Source organism: Neurospora crassa, linkage group I (genome assembly GCF_000182925.2).
Source record: "Neurospora crassa OR74A linkage group I, whole genome shotgun sequence".
Classification (NCBI taxonomy): Eukaryota; Fungi; Ascomycota; class Sordariomycetes; order Sordariales; family Sordariaceae; genus Neurospora; species Neurospora crassa.
Genome location: NC_026501.1, coordinates 8,997,769 through 9,017,858, shown reverse-complemented (window position 1 = coordinate 9,017,858; position 20,090 = coordinate 8,997,769). Strand labels below are relative to the sequence as shown.

Below are 20,090 nucleotides of genomic sequence, written 5' to 3'. Positions count from 1 at the left end.
GAGCTTCCGCGACTATACCTACCTAAGTTCTTAGCCATCCCTACAGGTTGATTAAGAAACGAACGTAGTCGAGATATGCGGCCAGCTCCTGTGTCTACATGGTAACTACCTATCTAGATGGGGGTCACTACGCCGAGATAAAGTAACAACAGCACTCCTGCTACGTACATACCTCCCTCCCTCTATATACGATACCACTTACCTAGCTACATACCTACATACCTGTTCTTACTGGGCGGCACTCACTCATTCATTCGTCATTGTGACACTTCGCGAAAGACGGGTGTCATTTGGAAAGGAAAGGAAAGCCTTAACCTGAACCGAGCCTCACGCACGAAATTCACTTACTACACCCCCTCACAGTATGGTAAGCTGAACTGTGAAGTTGTAAGGGAAAGAACGATGCAAGGCACAAAAAAAAAAAAAGTGAGGCTAAAGCATCCCCATGCTACCTGGGGGTTGGGGTTACGGTTCGCTTTTTGGTGGGTTTTAGGTACCAAGCAGGGGAGGGGGGAAGACGAATTGCGACGATGGAAATCATTCATTCATTCCCCCGTCAAGCCAAGTCAAGTCAAGCCACAGTTAAGGTTACATAGTACATACCGCAGTATGTACGCACGTACATGGATGGGATAGAGGTACATACATAGCCTCTCCATTGTACCCCCACCGAGAGACACGGGGTCCGTCCGAGTTGAGTTGAGAGTGTCGTGTCTTCTCTCTCACTGGCGCCGTAACCGCAAGCGATGGAAGGGGAGGGGTCCATGTGAAAGAAGAACCGGGGACTACATGTATGTGCGACATAAAATATGGGGGGGGGGAATACGAAAGGAAGGAAGTAAAGGCAGTGCTCGGAGATTAGATCTAGCCACGGCAGGGTCGGGCCGAGGAGATAAAGTCTCGAATGGAAAGAAAAACGAGAGAAAATGGAAGAAAAAAAAAAAAAGAAAAAACGAGAAAAAAAGGGTGTTTCTCGGTAAGATAAGGAAGGTTGAGGTAGGTTTCATTCGGTGAGACGGTGAACTCTCGGTGAGTTAGTTTTTTGTTTTTTTTTTGTGATAAGCGAGTGAGGGAGCGAGCGAGCGATCGAGGCCAGGCCAGGGTAAAGGGGTTGGGGGTCACTATCATACTGATTATGTACATAAATATAGCCTCACATGCCTACCTCTACATACCTACTTACCTTACCTATGTATTGTATGTACAAAGGAACCCGATATCGGTAATACCTAGGCCAATGACGCCGAGAGTATCTATAACCTCTGCTTTGAAAAAGTGCCGAATAGTCGTGGGTAGATACATATATCGTGAGAATTTGATCAGTGCCAAAGGTTCACATGACAATGGGGTGTCGCTGTCCGCTTGCAAGATGAAGTGAAGAAAGCGGGCAAGCAACGACGAACACAAACGACAGATAGTCATGGAGTACAGATGTAGTTCTGGTTTGCGTGCATCACCTAAGAATATCATGCAGTTGCCGAGTGTCTTGGGGAGGCACTTCTAGCTCCCTGTTTGTTTTGATCTCGACTCAACTATCATCATCACTTCCTTGCTAGGAATCCCCCGAGCCAGACATTTGCCACAAAGTGGTGTGTCACTGACCGATGCACTGGAAAGACAAACGAACATGCGCTTCTTACTTGCGAATATCCAATGTCACGTACCTGATTCTGGTTGATGATGCATCATGTCCAAAGCTGGATAGGTAGGCATCTTCAACCATGACAATCTCCCATGCCTACATAAAAGAAGTGTTTGAGACCCTCACCGCCAGTAATATCATATCCTCATCCAACCCAATCCAACCCCAACAGAATTCACCTTCAGAACTAACCCATATTCACAATGTGCCGTAAGCTTTGGCCCGTCTACTCGTGCGGGCACGAACAAATCCCCGCCCAGAGCACCCGCACCGAGTCCTGCGGAAACAGCTGTCCAGAACACTCTTGGGGTTCCGGCTACTATCAGCTCCCAACAGACTGCGGTAATGTTCGCTGCTCAACAGCAATACGGAACATGTTGGACAAGGGCCAAGTGAAAATTGCTGATTGGAAGTGGAATTATGGTGCTCATACTGGTAATAACTATAGCGGTGGTGGTGCCGGTGGTGGTGGTGGTGATACTACCTCGTATGGTGGGTATGGCGGTGGATACGGCGGTGGATATGCCGGCTTTTCTCCGATGCCCCCGTCGGGGCCGTCGTCCGTGTCTTGTCCGGTGCATGGTGGATACAATCCGGCGCCGTTGCCTGCAGCACCCTCTCTTCAACCGTATCATAACGCTGGCAGCGGCTTTTACCAAGGATATAACAACAACCCGGTGTTGCGTCCTATGTCAGCACCTCCAGCCCCGTTCTTGGGTCAACCCTTCTTTCCACCTTTCCCACCGTATGGCGGCGGCAGTCAAGGGTGTCCGCCTCCGACGATTGTGGTGAGATATCGTCGGTAGGTTGTCGACAAGGTGAGTAGGAAGTCTAATGAAGGTGACTGGTTGTGACGCTTAGCTTGGAGTCTGTCCAGATAAGGGAGAAAGGGAAAAGCGGAAAGTGCGTCTGAGTTTGGTTATGTGTGGTAATGAAGTTACCCAAGTATAAGCAGGACGATTGCAACGCTGTTCTTACATTCTTTTTCGTGGTAACGTGAGCACGTGTGCTGCAAATGCAAATGCATCTGCACATGTGCATGTGGACTCTGTGTCGTTGATGCATGCATGAAGAGAGGAGAGAGACTTGATATTGGTACCAAGTTGAGCAACGTCAACTCTGTGTGGGCGGCATGTCCTGACATTTGGGTATCTAGTAGCCACTCATCTTTATTCCCTTCATCTTCCATGCTTTCCTTCTACTCTTCATTCTGTTTCCTTCTTTTTATACATTCCCTTCCCATAATCTGCCATATTTCTCTTCTCCGAATCCCTTCATTTTCCTTTCACCTCCAGTTCATCACCCAAGTATCTTTCACTCACTCATTCTTTTCTCCCCTTTGCCCTTCTTTCACTCCTCAACTTTCTCTCCCCCTATGTCCCTTGCCCATACCAACCTCACCTATGCTTCCGATGACTCTTCCCCTTACTCTTCTTACTTCCATTCTTCTCCTCGTCATCTCTCAGCCACGAAGGTAGCGGCGGCGGGTTGTCGCCAGCGAATGGATTGGGGTTTGGACGCGGCATTGGGTTCGGAGGGACGCTACCACCGCCGCCATATCCTGAGCCCGAAGGATCACTACCTCCGTAACCACCATAACCCGAGGGATCTCCTCCACCGTAACCACCGCCTCCGTATCCCGGATCAACTTGTCCACCACCACCACCATAACCTCCATAGCCCGACGGATCGCCACCACCGTAGCCACCACCACCATAACCTCCATATCCCGACGGATCACCATACCCCGGATCAATCTGTCCACCACCACCACCACCACCACTCACAGGAGGAACAGTCCCATACGAATCATAATACCGGGAGTGCTGCGGATCCGTCCACTTCGCCGTCTTGGGCTGTATTCTCTGAATACAAACGTCACAGCGCGCACTCATGCAATACTGCTCAGACTGGTACCGACCGACCTCCCAACTCTTGCAGTTTTTGCCGCAGGGGTACTCTCGATTTGGAGCGGGCCCGGGAAATAGTTCTTTTCCGCAGGCGTAGATGGGGTAGTCCTTTACGCACATTCTTTATATCTGTTGTGTGGATGCGGCGGTTCAGGTAGGTAGGTCGGGTAGGTTGGGTACCTAGATGGGAGGTGTAGACGACGATGCTGATGAAGACTCGTCAAATGCACCCCCGCCATATAGCACCGGGGACACTCCTCTTTTAACCACCCTTCCGAATCCATCCCCCCTTGCCAGCGATACATCACGGAAGACGACGTCCACTGGATCTGACGCGGATTAGAGTGTTGCTGGACCCAGTCTGTCCGTTTGCGCTGCGTCATCAACGTTGACATTTCGTGGGTCACCAATCTCCGAGTTTTCTAAAAGACTGAAGAGAACGCTGTTGGCGAGTCGGGTGGATGAGCAGCGGCTGGCTGGTAGACTAGTGACTTGACGTCTCTGGACTTTTGGAAAGACACCAAGTTGCTATGAATCGATCAATTTTTCTCGTCCATCAGAAGTGTGGACGCGGAACATTTCATTTGGCCAAGGTTTGTTGACTTTGTCTTCCGGGAAAAGGGGTCATCAACAAGGCCTGTTGTCACAGACATAGTTTGACGTACAACCCTATTAATTCTAAACCCACCTACGTTAACCGCGTGTATTCTATTTGTCTAATAACTTTCCGAGGTAGGTATATCTCAATAACAGATGTACCAGGTCTGACTCTTGACCTTGCTTTATTCTTTGATCCACTCCCTTCACTACCTATCGTGTCTTCTATCGTTGTCGTGAACACCATGAGCACTTTGTTCCATTACCACAGCTCTTTTTAAACTCTCGTTTCCCTCCTTTTTCATACCATCATCATCATCACTGCAGGTGTCTTTATCACTATTACGGATCCCCATCCGCTTCTCTATCTATACTTCCATCCACGTCGTACCATACATATCCTCGTCGTCACTCTCATATCTTTAGACCCAAGTGCGTCAGCTCTGGACAGTTTCGTTGTGACTTGCATCCTTTGCACCACCAGTTCTTACCTATAATCACGAGTTCCCGCCCTGAGCAATTTCTTAGGTAGGTAGATACTCGTTCTATGAAAACCTCCCAAGTCGCTAATCAGATTGATCATCCAAGTTCATGAAGTTCATTAAGTAGGCCTAAGCACACGCGGGCGGCGGCGGTAGCGGTTGGTTGGGTCTACCACAGTCAGTCGTAAGCTAGTTAACTGATATCTAGGTAAGTTTTAAGCCAGACGACCTCGGAACATTCTCAAGGCACACGGGGTGTGTACGGGCAGTTATCGCGGGCTTCGCGAACTTGCGTAGGTAGTATTGACATTTATAGTTGTTGTGAACGAATACTTATATACATACATTGTTCTTCAGACTTTTGCTGTACTTTTGTGTGTCCAAGGGGAATGGGTTTGTCCTCTCTGTTTTTGGGGATCTGGGAGCTGGTTGGATGCGTTCTTTTTGTATAAATGGGTATTCTTCCAATAAGACAAGCTTCGTTTCCTTCCTTTTACTACCGTAGTGGGAAAATCTCTTTCCAGACATGCGTTGTAGTTGTTGAACAATAACCACAATCAATGTTTAAAAAACAATGCATGTTTCTTATAGGGGGTAAGCGCTATAACACAGTGACCTGCAGTGGTTTTGGGGCTAGGTCGGGTCCGAATTTCAGAATTTCTCAAAGTCTCAAAGTCCTACCTTCCTTCCTCCGCCTCCCCCCCCCCCCCCCCCCCCCGCGACCTTTATCAACGGAAAGAACTAGCCTTTTTCTCCAGAAATAACCAATTGGATCAGTGGCCAAGCGGTTAATGAAGTAGTTCTTCATTTATCAATCTTCTTCGTAACCTTTGTTCGATTCCCGTTCGTGACCAACTTTTTGAGGCTATTCCGGAAGACCTTTCAAGTTCCAATGCCAGCTTTAGCCTTCACCTTAAAAGGCTACTATCAAGGCCACTAAAGTATAGAAGGTTATACCCTATACTAAGCCCTATACTTTTAACTTCTAGGGGCTTAGAAGACAATTAATGTTTGGAAGACAATTAATGTCTGGAAAACAGTTACTGTTTTTTAAACATTGATTGTCTGTTAGACAACGCTTGTTGTGACTCAGGGTTTTCCGCTTAGGTACCTACAAACCTTCAAGGACATCGGTGATATCCACATTTTCCGAGAAACCAAAGCATCAGCATTTGAGTAAATTAGAATTAGTGAGTATCTAACGGCATCCGTTCCAAGTAGCCACTACATTAGAAGACTACCTACATGTGAGTCAGAAACACATACCTCCTGGGCCTCACCATCACTGCCCAAGGCAGTCATGAGAAAGGCAAGAGGGACGGACCATGCCAAGTTGGACTCAAGTACAAAGCTAGGTACCTAAAGTCAACACGAGCCGGCTGGACTTAGACTCGAACCTGAACTTTGCTAGAACATAACTTAATGAATCAATGTGAATGAACATCATCAGACGTTCGTGCAAAGTGACAAGTTCGGCATGTGCCTGACATGTGCCTGACATTTACACACTAACCCGACCTCAACACATATACATTCTATCTATATATATACAAAGTGGTGGTAGAGGTAAGTGAACACCTGACGGCTCTTGCAAAGTTCTTCCTTCCTCTCCGCCGCTCCTTTGCGACGAATTTTGTTTATTTGGGAGTCCCCTTCTTCTTCTTTTTCTTCTTCTTCTTCATCTTCTTCCCCTTCTGCTGCCCGTGATTTCTTGCTTGACGATGAGATTCTCGTCCTTGCTCTTTACTTTTTTTTTATTTTTTATTTTTTATTTTATATTTTTTTTTAAAGCCCTCTTCGTTCGCTCTCTTCTCGCTCTTCTTTCGCTCTTTTCTCGCTTTTCTCTTCGTATGTACTTCTTTACCTCTTTGGGTAATGATAATCCAAACCAAGTTTCCAGAATGTCTCAGTTCGGCTGTTTTTTTTCTTGTTTTTTTTTTTCTTTTTTCTCTCATTAGGTAGGCGCCCTAGGCAGCAGCAGCTCAAATCACACACACCACAGACTACCATCCATCCATGCATCCATGCATCCATGTGTCCGTCCATCCATGTGTCCGTCCGTTCAGTCACTTCTTCTTTCTGGAACTGGTCGCTCTGGAACTGGTCGCTATCTTTTTCCCATACTCGTCAGGTAGCTCGCCCACTAGTCATATTGGTCGATTTTGCAGACCTGACGAGTATTTTGTTTTATTTCATTTCAATTGCAGAATTACTCACTACTCAGGTTCTGCTTCCGAAAATGAACAAAGAAGAAGAAGGAAGAGAAGCAAGATCTTGGCTGGTCCTTCCTTCTTTCCTTCCTTCCTTTTCCTGCCTGCCTGCCCCTGCAGTGATGATTAAGCTGTTGTCTCCATGAAGACTGCTGTGATATAACCATAAGGTACTTTACTTCAGTGAGGAAACGTATCATACAGACTCTCATTTTTATGCATGTGAACAAAGAATTCGACAAAAACATCATCTAGGAGCTTGAGCTTAAATGTACGTGTTTATTGACTTGAGTACCTACCCTTTTACATGATACTCTTTGGGGACTGGATCACCCACTGCAGTTAAGTTCATCTCCATTATGAAGTCAGAAAATGGAGGGCGGAAGGCGATTGATTCAAGAAGTCCTGAAAAGGCGAGCGAGGGAGGTATCGATTCATCCATTCTTTCACACTCGCGGTGTCTCGGAAATGGTTCGTTTTCTTACACTCGACCAACACGTATTTACGTGATCTGGAGGTAACCATGCCATACAGTTTATTACAAATCGTAAACGAAGAAATTTGTGTATGTAACAAAGCATTGCGAATACATCATCCAATCAGGTAAAGACTTCAGATGAATTCTTGACTTGCATGTTGACGAAGGGCGTACAGTGTACCTTACAGTGCAGCAAGTACATCGCATTCAGTATACAGCCAGTTTTTTATATCCAGTAATAGTACTATTGATGCTAAAAATGCGGAATATGCATGCTGAAAACTCCGAGCCCCGAACCAATAGCCCATATCATGATATTCAAAATGACTGACGGCCGTCCGTCAGCTAGTCAGCCTTAATGGCGTATTATATGTTGCTGTTGTTGTCTTTTTTTTTGTCTAGCCGCTTTAACCAACCCGGCTTCCAGATGCTTCCCTTTCCCTTCCCCAATCCAATTGTCCCCTGTTCCCTGTCCCTTCCTTTCCCCCTTACGTAACCCTTTCAATGCGTCCGCCGATCAACAATCTCGCCAGCCTTCAACAAGGCACTCATTCCATCGAGATTGGGGTTCCCTCCCTCTGGTTTCCTGTCGTATTGTTGTTGATATTGTTGTTGCTGTTGCTGTGCCAGACCAGAGCCCATCTGCTGGGGTGGTGGTCGTGGCGGGATTCCATACACAGCACTAATAGAATGGGAAGTGGGAGTAGCAGTCTTCGCTACAGCAGGAGGCACGTGTGCGAGTGATAGAGCCCTATGGTAGCCTACGAGGGCTTCGTCAGCGGCTTCTCTAGATACTGAAGGTGACTTTCTCCAAAGCATACCATTTGTCATGGCCAGGTTAGCAAGCACCGGCGGCTGTCCAGCAGACATGGATGTCTGCTGCTGTGGCTGCTGCTGATGTTGCGGCTGCTTTTGATGCACAGGCAAGGGACCCGTCGGGTACGAATGGTGCGGTTGGCCTGCCTCATAGGAGTGGGCGGAGCTGGACGAGAGCAAAGCCTGTATCGGCAATGGACCGTCAGTAGGGGTCCTTGGATAGCCAAAGGACGAGGCCGTGGAGGCCGAGGATATGCTACCCGCCGAGGACTGCTCCTTCTTCAACGTAGGCGGATATCTCCGATCACCGCCAACCAGGCCAGGTGGGGGACCAGGGCTATTGGTGAGACTCCCTCTTGGGAAATAGCTGCTTGTATCGTTTGTCTGTTGTGACCCGCTGGGCAGAAATCTGTGGCTATCAAAAACATCGGAGAAGGATGGTAGGTTTTGTTGAGACTGAGGTGTGCTTGACGGTTGTTCCTGACGATGTTCATCCGGTCGGGTAGTCTCTGTTCGACTGGGTAATGGGTAATTCCTGGCATTGGTGTTGAAAGCCGTGGGTGATCGTTGTTCCGAAGACCGTCGATCCGCGTGGATCGTACGTGGCGATTGCATGCAGTCGTCTTGGTACGACCCTGGGCTCAGTGCCGCCGATTGATGAGAATCCGTGGTGGAAACAATAGAGCTTATCCTCTGTTCCCTGGATGGCGGTGGTTCGCTTCCGTGAATACTGTCACTGCCGCCACTGTGACTCCGACATGTCCTGGTGGGCGTGGCAGCAGCGCTACTAGGACCGCCAGATTCCGAGAGCTTCACTCGCTTCGACGAATCGTTGTCTGTGGCATGTTTAGACTCTGGCTGACCCAGTGGAATAGCAAGGTCGGATCATACGTACCTTGAGATGGTAGAGAATGCTTCGCCTTAAAGTCCGCCAAGTACTGCATGTACTTTTGGTATTGGGGCGTCTTCTTGTACTCGGCAAGTTCGGCGTGATACTTTTCCTTGTAAGCCTGCGCTTTGGATTCGTAAGGCTCCTTCTCAGCCGGCGTCAAATTTTGCCAGTTCTCGCCAACTAACTTGGCAATCTCGGTGAATGAGAGATTACGGCCCTTGAGGTCCTCGCGCATCTCTTGAAAGGGGTAAACGGGTTAGTTGCCTTCCTGACGCGGGACAGGCGCTTTCCAATTGGGTGACTTACTGTTGGAAAAAAGCACATAGGCTGATGGAGGCCTTTCCGGCGCATTTTCGTCCGCCTTTGGGTGTCTACGATACTTCCTCTTGGTAACAATAACAGTCCCAGGTTCTCGTAGCTCCATCTTTGGTGGCTCAGCACGAGGTACAACCTCTGTTGGCCTGAAATCTTCTATGCTGGGCTGTGCCAAGGGAGCCAATGAAGCTTCTGGCGCAAGCCCTCGGTAATTTGCTATCCTCCTCTGGAGTTTCTGTTGGTCCGTGTTAGCAGTTGTGACATATTGTACCACAGATCTTGTAGTACGTGGCAGTAAGATGATTGCTTACCCGTCTATGACCTAATTTCACGCCTAGGACATCGCTGATGGACCAGCTGTGTTAGTCAAACATCCAGCATCCTGCCCGTGGAAGTCCCAAACAAGATGCTTACAGGTCAGATTCCGTGATATCGAGAATAGTCTCCCATGTGTCGAAACCCTGCTCAACGAACGCATCGAGATACTGACTGATCCCCAACTCCCCAAAGATGACTGTTAATTGTTGCGCCATTGAGTCCAATTGGTGTGATTTGTGCTGCATGGTGCACCGACAAGTCGAAGTTCCTAGAAGATCCCTGCACCGAAGCTCAACAGGAGCTTTTTCCAAAAGCGGTTGATGGTATGGATGCCTGATTGCCACAAAACCAACTATTGCCCAGGTGCATGGATGAATTTGAAAGATCGGATATAAAGTCGTCGTCAGGTGGCCGAGCGACAAGAGATCTGGTTTCTGCCGCCGTGCCGAGTTCGTGTGGATAAATTGCTGTGGTGGGTATGGCGTGAGCTGTTGAATCAAAGCGAAGAAGAGAAACCGCAGCCAAGGCCGTGAAGGATAGAAGCAGATCGGGCTGTTGATGAAGCTTCCGGGAGGGAGAAGAAGAATAATTAATGGTGGTGATGATGGCTTCCTTGGATGGTTGGAGGTAATTCGACTTGGTATATTGGGCAGAGTGTCACAGTTCTCTGATCATGAAGAAAGACAAAGTGCGCTGAGAGACTGCAAGCAAGGTGCTGAAAATGGTAGGTATATCTGTAACAAGAGTCTCGGTCAATGGTAAAGTCCAGACGCGATCCAGATGATGACGGGAGTTCATGGAGCCATGACCCATTGGGCTGGTGGGGTGAGGGCAGAGATCTCGATGACAACCCCAGCACAGAAGACAGGTAAGGAAGTCTTCGCGTGGTACGACATCGGCACGGGCATGGGTTCGGCTCTGATACAGCTACCGGGCGAGAGGGTATTGGGAGGTACATACTTGTACCAGTGGCCTAGGTACCTAGCGGGGCAGCCACAGGCGATGAGCAAAAGGTGGAATTGAGATTATTCCAGCTCTTTTCAAGGCTTCTTGCGTCGCCGGTAGAGGAGTGAGTGGACGGTGAAGCTCAGGACTTTAAAGACAGAAATTTGGCCCACAAGTGCTGACAAGGGGGATTTCGCTTGGGAGGGGTTTTTTGAAGAAGATGGAGCTTCCAGCTGTCTAAAGAGAGATCTATCAGCATGGATCCACGTCAGCGGCAAATCAGTGTAAACGGCGAGTGGACTGAATCAAGTCAACTTTGAACTTTGTCAAGCTCTCTCGAAATTTTAGTTGTGAGTGAGAGCAGCACGCCAGCCTCGACCACAACCGCACAAACTCCTAGACTCTTCTCTCTCGCAAGCCAGACTTTTTCCCAGGCTTGCAAAGTTCGGGCGGCGCGATGCCACCCTCAATGCACATCAAAGGATGGTGGTGAAGTGCTCTTGGGGGGTTTGAGATGAAGTGCCTCCGACTTCTTTTTCCCCAGAGCCGCCTGGGTCCCGTCTTCCGTTCGGGTAACCAGAACAAACCCCTGAGCAGCCAACGGCGGAACCTCGCCCCCATGCACTACATTGGGGATCATTGGGAATTTTCAAAGAGGCAAGAGATCTGCTGCTTGACACTGTGTGCACATCCCATGCCAAGTGGACGGGAAATGGGTATCACGAGATACATGTACCATACATTCAGCCACCAAGGCTTTTTGATAGCCTAGGCGAGTTTGTCTGTACTGTATCCGAAGACATTGCAGTTCCTATCCACTGTCAAAGTGTATGTGTGTGTATGTGTATGTGTGTGTGTGTGTGTGTGTGTGTGGGTTCCTGGCTAGACTGTCGTCACGGTAAGAGCAGACCGTGCGCATGTTGGGGTGAATATGGATCAAGTCAAGGGGAAAAGGTTGCCGCCGTACAGGGCGGTTACATTCGGAAGCGTCTGCAATATGTAGACGCACAGGGGAAAAGAGCAGGAGCAGGACAGAGTGGTATGTAGACGGAACATGCTGATGATGCCGTGGTGCATTTCCACCAAGTCCGAACGCGCAATTGGACATGTATTTGTTTGTTTCTTGGCTCCGTGAAACCCGCAGCAGTAAAGAAGCGAGGGAGAGGGGGGAGTGGTGTTTAGGTTGGAAAAGCAAAAGGGGAAGGGGGGAGGGGAGCCGTGGCAGCATCCTATCCTACCTTGTGGTCTTGAGTTCAGTTGACGTTGTGAGATGTCTTTGATCTCCGTCTCGCTTCTGGGTAACCGTGACCGAAACCGTGGATGGCGATCCGGATTTCCCAAGAAGTGGTGGTCGCAAGGTTCGATGGTGGTTGATATCTCGATGCGAGGTGGTAACAGCAAAGTGATGTGCTGCAGGTTAAAGTGGTCGAGTGTGACTGCTGACGAGGTACGTCGGAGCTTCAAGATGGGGAAGGAGGAGCAGACCTCGAAATGAAGAAAAAGACGGATATTGATTGACGGGAATCTTAATTGGCAAGTCCAAGTTGCAGAGACAAGGGCGACAAGGAAGGGACAAATGGGCAAAGTCAAGTACCGAGAGGGTTGGAGTGCATGAACAGAGTGTTCGAGACTCTCCAGCTTGACGCCAGGTAGATGCAGATGCCAGGGCGTAGCGGTGGTGCGGCAGGAGCAGGGCAAGGTGGTAGGTGGGCGGCCAGGCAGGCAGGGGAAAAAGGGAAAGAGTGGGATTTTGTAAGAAGTGAACTGGAAAGAGCCCGTTCGTCGACATGGTACGCGGTACCTGGTACAAAACATGTGGGCTCTGGGTTGCCCATGGACAGTGGCCGAGTCGTCTACAGTTAGTGTACAATTACAAGAGGACCTCTTCCTGGTCTCATCGTGGGCACCAAGCCGAAAATGGAGCTCCAGCCGGGCAACTCCAAATCGACTCCTGGGCACTCGTGACAGGTACCTCCCGTTGCGAGCCTCGCGTACACTACTACAGCACCGACAAAGTAGGTACATATCGTAATGGACAGCAAGAGAAATTGAAGACCTTGCTTGCCTACCCGGGATGGCATTTGGAGCAAGAGACAGGTGAAAAATGTAGTGTACACGGTACTTGGGTCAACCGTGAGACAGGCACTAAACTCTCTCCAGAAGAATCGACGACTCTTTTGGAACTCGTGGCGGCTCCGCTTTCCTCGCTCACGGTTGCTCAACTCGGCATGGCGGGTCTGGATTCTTTCCCTTTTCGAGTTACGAAGGAGAAGAGGGGGGGAGGGAAGAGGGAGGGAGGGGGGAGGACCCGGCGGGTTCTTTCTCTCGATCTCTCGTGATTTCCACCTATTTGGAGGTGCTATTGCTTCAGTGCAGTCAGTCGTATGCGAGAAAATTGCATCTCGAGATTATTATCGAATTTGCAAATGTCGATCCAGGGCAGCCGTCGGGATGCTTCTCAGCCCCGTTGCCTGAACCTGGCACAGAGCGTTGTAGGTAGGTAGGTAGGTACCGAGTAGGTAGGTATGTACCCGTTGGACGTCAGGATATGTAGAGGTAGCTGCAAAGGGAATTGCTTGGTAGGTGCATACGCACTATTGGACGTCAGTGCGCGCGCGCCTGTAACGGAGCCGAAACTCCAAAAGACTGCAACCTCCCCCACAACCGTCTAACCTCCCCTCACCAACCCCCTGATGGGGCTCATTTTTTAGTGCTTGCAGTTCAGCTTGCTAAACATGCACCTACGCCTCGGCATGCGGGTCGTGACCGGATTCGAGTCGGGGAGTTCCAGCTGCCAGTTGTTATCACTGCAGTGACGGCGTCAAGGGCGTCTCCGTTAGGGCAAGTGCAGGACAACCAAAATCACGAGGCTGTAGCCGTATCAGATACGTCACTACATAGGAGTCAAGCTATTCATCATCAAATCACACAAAGAAAATGACGGTGAGCGGCGTGTCTGAAGGTCAGCAATGTAGACTACAGTAGGTCAGACCGGAGACGGACAGCGTTCCACAGATGTCCAATTCAATTCTCAGGTGCGCGTGTATTCTACCATAAATCGCAAACAAGTCCGTATTTGCTGCCCCGGTTGGTTTCCTCCAATTTGACTTCATCGGCTAGGATGCACTTTTAGATGTGGAATTTCATGATGATTCCATGTTGCTAGTCTCTCTAGTGTAGTTAATAGTGTTGTGTGTAGCTTTGTTCCAGGATGGTCCGTCGACATATGTAACCGTCGGATATCTCGATCACCATCCGTGGTTTCGTCATCAAGCATGTCGCTGCCGAACTGGGAGAGATGTGAGTACAGTAGTTGGTACGAGGGGCGTCAAAGTGATGGTAACTGCCCCTGGTAAAGGAGACATCGTGATCCTGAAGCTTGGAATTCCGATCACGATTCTTCCATCTGGGCTTGGTTTCTGGATGGGCAATTGTCCAATATCGGCCTTTTACAAGCCATGGAAATGCCGAGATTCCCGTACACCATGTCCTGTGACTGGCTCAGCCGCCATGGGGCTAAGTATTTGGAACAGATGGAGGGGAGTCGGACACACGCCCGCCCGGATTTCACCCGAACATAGTGCGATATCGATGTTAGGTAACGGGTTTGACGGTGCTACAAACGTGTTCGGACTGTGGTAGCGACCTCAGCTCAAACTTTACGTGTATGTAGGTAGGCTGCAGTGGGCAGCCAGGGCGATCGATGGGCGGTGACTTGTGGGTGTCAGGGCAGAAAGAAGCTTTCATCGAGGGCCATCGAAGTATGTACGGGAGCCACCGAGTTCAGTATCCCTGTCGGAGCTTGAAGAGCCAAGAAGGTCCCTGTCGGTCAGAGGACTGCCCTAACGCTCAAGCCCGAGTCCCATTTGAACAAAAAACCTCCGGCTTTTCACCGTTCACCTATGAGATTGAGTCCTTCCAGGGCGCGAATGCCATCACTCCCCGTTCCAAAGCTTGGAATGAAACATTCCACAAGAGGATTCAAGATGCGCAAAGCCCAACAAGTCCAAGTCTGAAGCTTGTGATGGGCGGAGTGGCACGAGAGTGGGAAACCCAAGAGGGCAAAGAATGGCAGAAAGGATCTCGATCGTTATCGAACAGCATAGGAGGTACCGCAGTACACATGGAAAACGGTCGTACGATTATGATGGTTTTGACGGGCCGGCCAGCCAATCAAGGCGCCCCTATCCACCTCTTTCCCCCAAAGTGGCCTGAAATTCCGCAGCCTGCACGGGCGAAGCGGCATCGCGGGAATTCCCCGTGACCGGGACTGGACTGTTAAAAAGTGCAAGATACCTAGAGGTAGTACCTGGAGGTAGTTGTTCGCTTGGAAGGTGCCATTGTTCTTCAGTGGTCTTGGAAGCCGAATTTAGCATCCTGCCAACGCGGTTCCCGGCTGTCCTGTGGTTGCAGCTGACATTGTCACCTTCTCAGTTGCAACAACGAACCTTCACTGTGTTAAGCCGCATGGCATGGACAGGCAATACGGGCTTTGGCCGTGTCAAAAAGTTCGCGATCTCTTCTTCCTCTCCCCTTTCTCTTTTCACGTCCACACATTTATCAAGTCTGCAGTTACAATGCATGTCGTCAGACATGGCACATATGCCTGTTTCTAATAAAAGTCTCTCAATTCCTCACTTCATTCATTCACAATCGATCGATGCCCTACTTCTGCCCTGTGCAGCACGCGAGCCAGTCAGCCAGCAGGTACCGGTAGAGGTACGTAAGGGGGAGCACCAGATTGTCTTATCCGACCGTGTCTGCAAACCTACCTCTGCCGGGATGTAAAAGAGGTTAGCGCGCTGAAGGGCAAGGTGGCGATTACTTTATTTTGCATACAAAACATGGACGTTTTCCTCACTTCCAAATACTGTGACCCAGATGGACGTACCTCGCTAAACTTTTTCTTCCAGGCAGAGGTGTACCATAGCAGTGTTCACTACCGACCCTGATCGGCGTTCTACACTATACCGGTCATCGGGGGATTCTGGCGCCTTGTTGCGAATTCAAAAACCGTTTCTGGCCTTGTTCGACGAGTGAGACAGGAAGCGGGGAGTCGGAATGGTTCCGTCATGGGTTTTGAAGTTGAATGTCTCATACGCTTCCTTGTCACCCGCTGGACGTCATCCTGCACACCAAGCATGCTGCACTGCACCACTGGCGTTGCCATCTCGTTGGTTTCCCCTGTCAAAAAGGCTTTGCAGTCACCTTAGGACATGCTGTGCCGTGTGAATGGCCCAACACCACACACTGGTCATCGATCGCCAGGTGCATCGCCGGATTCAGGAATCGATGTTCTGCCTGGCAATCGAGCACTCGAATCGAACACCACCCCACCATTTTATCTGTCAACAGGTCGTTAATGGCCACAGTCATGTTCGAAGCCCACGAGGTTTGGGGATCTTGTCATGGTTTTCCATCCGACTATCTCTTCGTCTGCTCGGCTGCCACAAGTTCCGCCTGCCCATGGGCCTGCCGATGCCCAATTCGGTAGGTATAGAGACGATGCGAGTCTCTCTTCCTTTTTTAATTGCTCTCTCACTTCGTCGGTGTGATTCTGGTTTTTGACATGCACACTCACTTTGGCCTGTTTGTTAGCTCCAGACTTGCGACCTCATCGGACAAGGCGAAAGACACGGGATTCCGGCGATCGCATTGGTTCAAACAACCCCCAAAGCAGGGGTCAAGAACAACAAGGGAAAGATCATGTCTCGCACACATGCACCAAAACTTGACTCTATTCACAGCGGGTAAAAGCCAAGTGGGTGCTATACATGCCTACAGTCCCGCCTAGCTATCTTGAATAATGTCCCCTGTTAGTGCAACTAGTGTAAATGCGCCACTATAGGGAACGACTCGAATTCTTAGCATTTTAGGGGCGGCTGTGCCATTAGAGGGGGTGCCTCAATTACATACAAGACTGGGAAGCCCGGCCGCAGAAATCGATTGCATCTAATGGGCCAGTTTCTATTTGTTTGCAAAAGGGGTGTTTTCTTGCATTAACATCGATGGGACATTACTATCAGTAAAACACTCCAGCCCTCTGCAAGTACCCCTCTAACAGACGAGGCCAGGGTTAATCGTAAACATTACAAGTAGAGGTACGCTTGCTACTAAATAGACCTTTCACACAAGAGGTACTACCTAGCTGTGACTAGGGTACCTGGGTACCGAGAATCATTCATCATGCAATTCATCTGATTGCATGTCGTAGTGTAGTGTAGTATACAGACGTTTTTCGGAGCTCCGGATGCCATTTTTCTTTGGGTGATGGATCTCACATAATTATAGCAATCGGTTTATCAAGCAACCGTAGACCATGTCTCGGCCAGTTTTTTTGCTTTGAGGGCTGAATGAAACAGGGAAGCTTCTTTCAGGGCGATCAGCCCATGGTGTACTCAGCTGGAAACCCGTCGTCGACCCAGCGGGGACCCAGCGGGTCGGTGGGCACGTCGCCCTCCCCCGCCGCGCCGGAGCTGGCGCCGGGCCAATATACACTAGGAACGCGTCCCCATTATTTTAGCGATGTTTTACCGATTCTCACCCGGTCCCTGTAGTGTACACGACGATAGAGGTAAGCAAACCCGTCTTTTAGTTTCAAACTTGCGTCTTGTTCCAGGACCATTCCGAATTGCACCGAGCCATCATGGGCGATTTCACTTGGGGCATCCATCCATCTCCCTCTCCGGATGTACCGAATACGGCTCTCCAAGCTTCAACGGTTTTGCTGCCGCTATGTAAAAGCAATCCGGACGCGGTGGATCAGGTGTACAGCGGTACCGTTCCACATCTCCATATAAGGGCCCCAGGCCCCCATCCTGTGGTCTGTCGGTGCTTCTGGTAGCAGGTCAGTCGATAACCGTTGATACAATAGGGGTTGATGGTGCAGACACAGGGAGGTGGTGATGTGATGGCGGTGGTTCCTGTCATCGGCCCAAGTGGAAGTGAAGTTCTTCAGTTGGATGATCACAGGAAAGTCTAGAACGTGGGATGCCTCAAGTCCAGGATCTGGCGGTACCTACTGCGCCTGCGGCAGACCAAGCCAATCTGGTAAAGTGGCAGTCTGTGTGGCCTGTGGGGCAGGCGGACCGAGCGCGTGTGGCTTATTCTCAATCTTGCATCCAATTTCCATGATTTGTGGGACAAGCTTGAAGCCGTACCGCATGGGGGGGTGTCCGAGAAATAGTTGATTTAGCGTAATTTTACAGTTGAAATTTCCAAATGTTTCCTAACAAAAAATGGATTGAGCGACCGTTCGAAAAAGTAGAAACGTTTACAATCTGAGTCGTTTGGGTTCGGCGAAGCGTTTGTGCCTCCAAACGTTTCTATATACAAATATTTCAATCTTCGGAAACGTTTCAATAAGTACTAACGTTTATGTATCCGAACGTAGGGTTAACGGTTCATTTATTATTAGTACTACATTAAACGTCCTAAAAAAAAATAATATTTGTATACAAAAACGTCTAATTTGTAGGACGTTTATTATATAGGTCTCGGCTATAGGTCCTAGAATCCTACTCTTCGTCGCCCTTGTACGGGCTACTCCAGTCCTATATTCGTACCCTATACCCGAACCTTAGGTACTTAGAATTAAAACCTGTATACTTGCGACGCTATATTGCTAAACTACACTAGAAAAATTATTAAATTTAATAAAATATAATAAAGGAAAAATATAATAAAAAATATAAAGATATTCCTAATACCTCTACTACTACCTTTAAATTCTATATACCCGATTTATATACTCCCGACTTATATATATTTAATTAATTAATTTATAAAAAGAATATTACTACCGTTATTATTATAAAGCTATTCGTTGGTTATTAGTAATTGCGTAAATAGCACTATGTATACTATCGTCGGTATAATTCTTATAAGCCCGATAATTGTACTAGTAATAGTATTGTAAATTAATAAATATATTAATAGATTAATAAAACTACTATATAAGTATATAATTAGCAATACAATTAAAAAGACTCTATATTCGTCTATTCCTATATAAATATATATATATTAGTAATATATATTAATTTAAGTATTAAAACCCGGGTAGGGGCCTACCTTATATTACTTTATACGTAAATATCTATTCTAGCCGAACTTAGCCCTATTTAATAGCTATATTGTCCGGATTAGTATAATTATATTCGATATATTAACTTCGCTCCTTAGTAATTCGTTTGCCCATATTATTAAATATAAAATAGTTAGCGATCGATATATAGCGATATAGTATAGCGGTTGTATTAGACAAATATATATTTTGAAAAATAATATTTAATAGTCTTTATATAGATATAACGATACGTGTACGAGTCTCCCCGCCCTAATAAATATAGAATTTTAATAATATTAATTGCAAATTGGGAATATAGAAAATATATACCTTTTATTATCCTATATAACTTTCTTCTACTACTTTACCTATTAAACTATACCTATAATAGTTATTAGTTTAGTATAATCTTATATATACGTTATACTTAAGTCTTTTTGGAAGTCTTTATCTATTTCGGATTCTTTAGTAGGAAGTTTCTCTATACGAATTATATTATTCTTAACCTTGCCGATAATCCGAACGTTATAATAATATTAGGTATTAAGGGGCTTAAATTACACCGATTTTCTAGTTATTGTTATTTATTAGATATTTTCGATACTTCTTATTAATAAATTTGGTAGTTCTTCGGTACCGGCGAGGATCGTCGAGAATAGAGTTAGTATAGTACGGCGAATTCTTTTTAATTAATTAGTAATATTAATATTAGCCAGGTTGTTATTATTATTAAATATATCTAGTAAAATAAATTGAATAGTCTGTACAAAAGCTTCTTATAAAAATAAGTCCCTTTTTAGACTACGATAGTTAGTATAATATACTACCCTTTTCTATAGCTTATATTTAATTTCGAAGATTAGTACTATAGTAATGGATATAAGGGTATACTTATCGATAATAATTAGGTAGTATAGATTAATATGTATATTCGGCTTCGAAATTATTAAGTTGAATTTATTCGACTTTATACTCTTAAACTTAGTTGTATTTATAATATCGGCTTCTTCGAATTCTTCGATACTATTTATAGTAAGAGCTGTACCGACAGCACTTAGCCTAGCTTCTAATCCTCCCGAACTATTAACTATAGTTAATATTACTTGGGCGATTATACCGGTAGTACTATTAGCGGATTTACTATAAGTTCGGTACGATTTTACTATTTTAGATATTGCGTCGTAGAATATCTAGTAATACTATTGATTTCTTTTGATCTACTTCTAAATAAAAGTAAGATCCCGATTACGTATTTTATCTATTATTAATATAATGTTAGTATATAGGTTTTCAATTAATACCCTTAGTATATAATTTACGGTATCGATAGTTTAGTTAATTTAATTTATCTATTTCTCGTCTTCGATATTTTTAGTGAAAATATTTAATAATGTATTAATATTATGCGATTTAATAT

At 47.1% G+C, this 20,090-nt stretch overlaps 3 protein-coding genes and 1 non-coding gene across 6 annotated transcripts; 1 reads left to right on the top strand and 3 right to left on the bottom strand.

The window, feature by feature from the left end:
* Positions 1–1,618: 1,618 nt before the first annotated feature.
* Positions 1,619–2,448, top strand: NCU02817 (hypothetical protein; the record flags this gene model as incomplete). Its single annotated transcript, XM_959380.2, has 1 exon — positions 1,619–2,448. Exon 1 carries the CDS (start codon positions 1,846–1,848, stop codon positions 2,446–2,448), a length of 603 nt encoding a protein of 200 aa, XP_964473.2. The 5' UTR covers positions 1,619–1,845.
* Positions 2,449–2,891: 443 nt separating this feature from the next.
* On the bottom strand, positions 2,892–3,672 carry NCU02818 (hypothetical protein; the record flags this gene model as incomplete). The annotated part of the gene is made up of 1 exon (XM_959381.2): positions 2,892–3,672. One exon carries the CDS (start codon positions 3,670–3,672, stop codon positions 3,040–3,042), a length of 633 nt encoding a protein of 210 aa, XP_964474.2. The 3' UTR covers positions 2,892–3,039.
* A 3,860-nt stretch (positions 3,673–7,532) lies between these two features.
* On the bottom strand, positions 7,533–12,322 carry NCU02819 (high mobility group protein). Of its 3 annotated transcripts, none has more exons than XM_011394737.1 (8): positions 11,844–12,322; positions 10,621–10,854; positions 9,757–10,394; positions 9,654–9,687; positions 9,334–9,577; positions 9,031–9,264; positions 8,141–8,971; positions 7,533–8,080 (listed from the first exon to the last, which is right to left on the bottom strand). In XM_011394737.1, exons 3-8 carry the CDS (start codon positions 9,903–9,905, stop codon positions 7,821–7,823), a joined length of 1,752 nt encoding a protein of 583 aa, XP_011393039.1. In that variant the 5' UTR covers positions 9,906–10,394; positions 10,621–10,854; positions 11,844–12,322; the 3' UTR covers positions 7,533–7,820. The 3 variants fall into 3 exon arrangements, with proteins under 3 accessions (XP_011393039.1, XP_011393040.1, XP_011393038.1); XM_011394738.1 differs by having other exon boundaries at positions 10,621–10,842; XM_011394736.1 differs by lacking the exon at positions 11,844–12,322 and having other exon boundaries at positions 10,621–11,324.
* On the bottom strand, positions 10,045–12,039 carry NCU14047. Its single transcript, XR_897803.1, has 3 exons — positions 11,844–12,039; positions 10,621–10,842; positions 10,045–10,394 (listed from the first exon to the last, which is right to left on the bottom strand). It is a non-coding gene; the product is annotated as a ncrg92 (non-coding RNA).
* Positions 12,323–20,090: the final 7,768 nt, after the last annotated feature.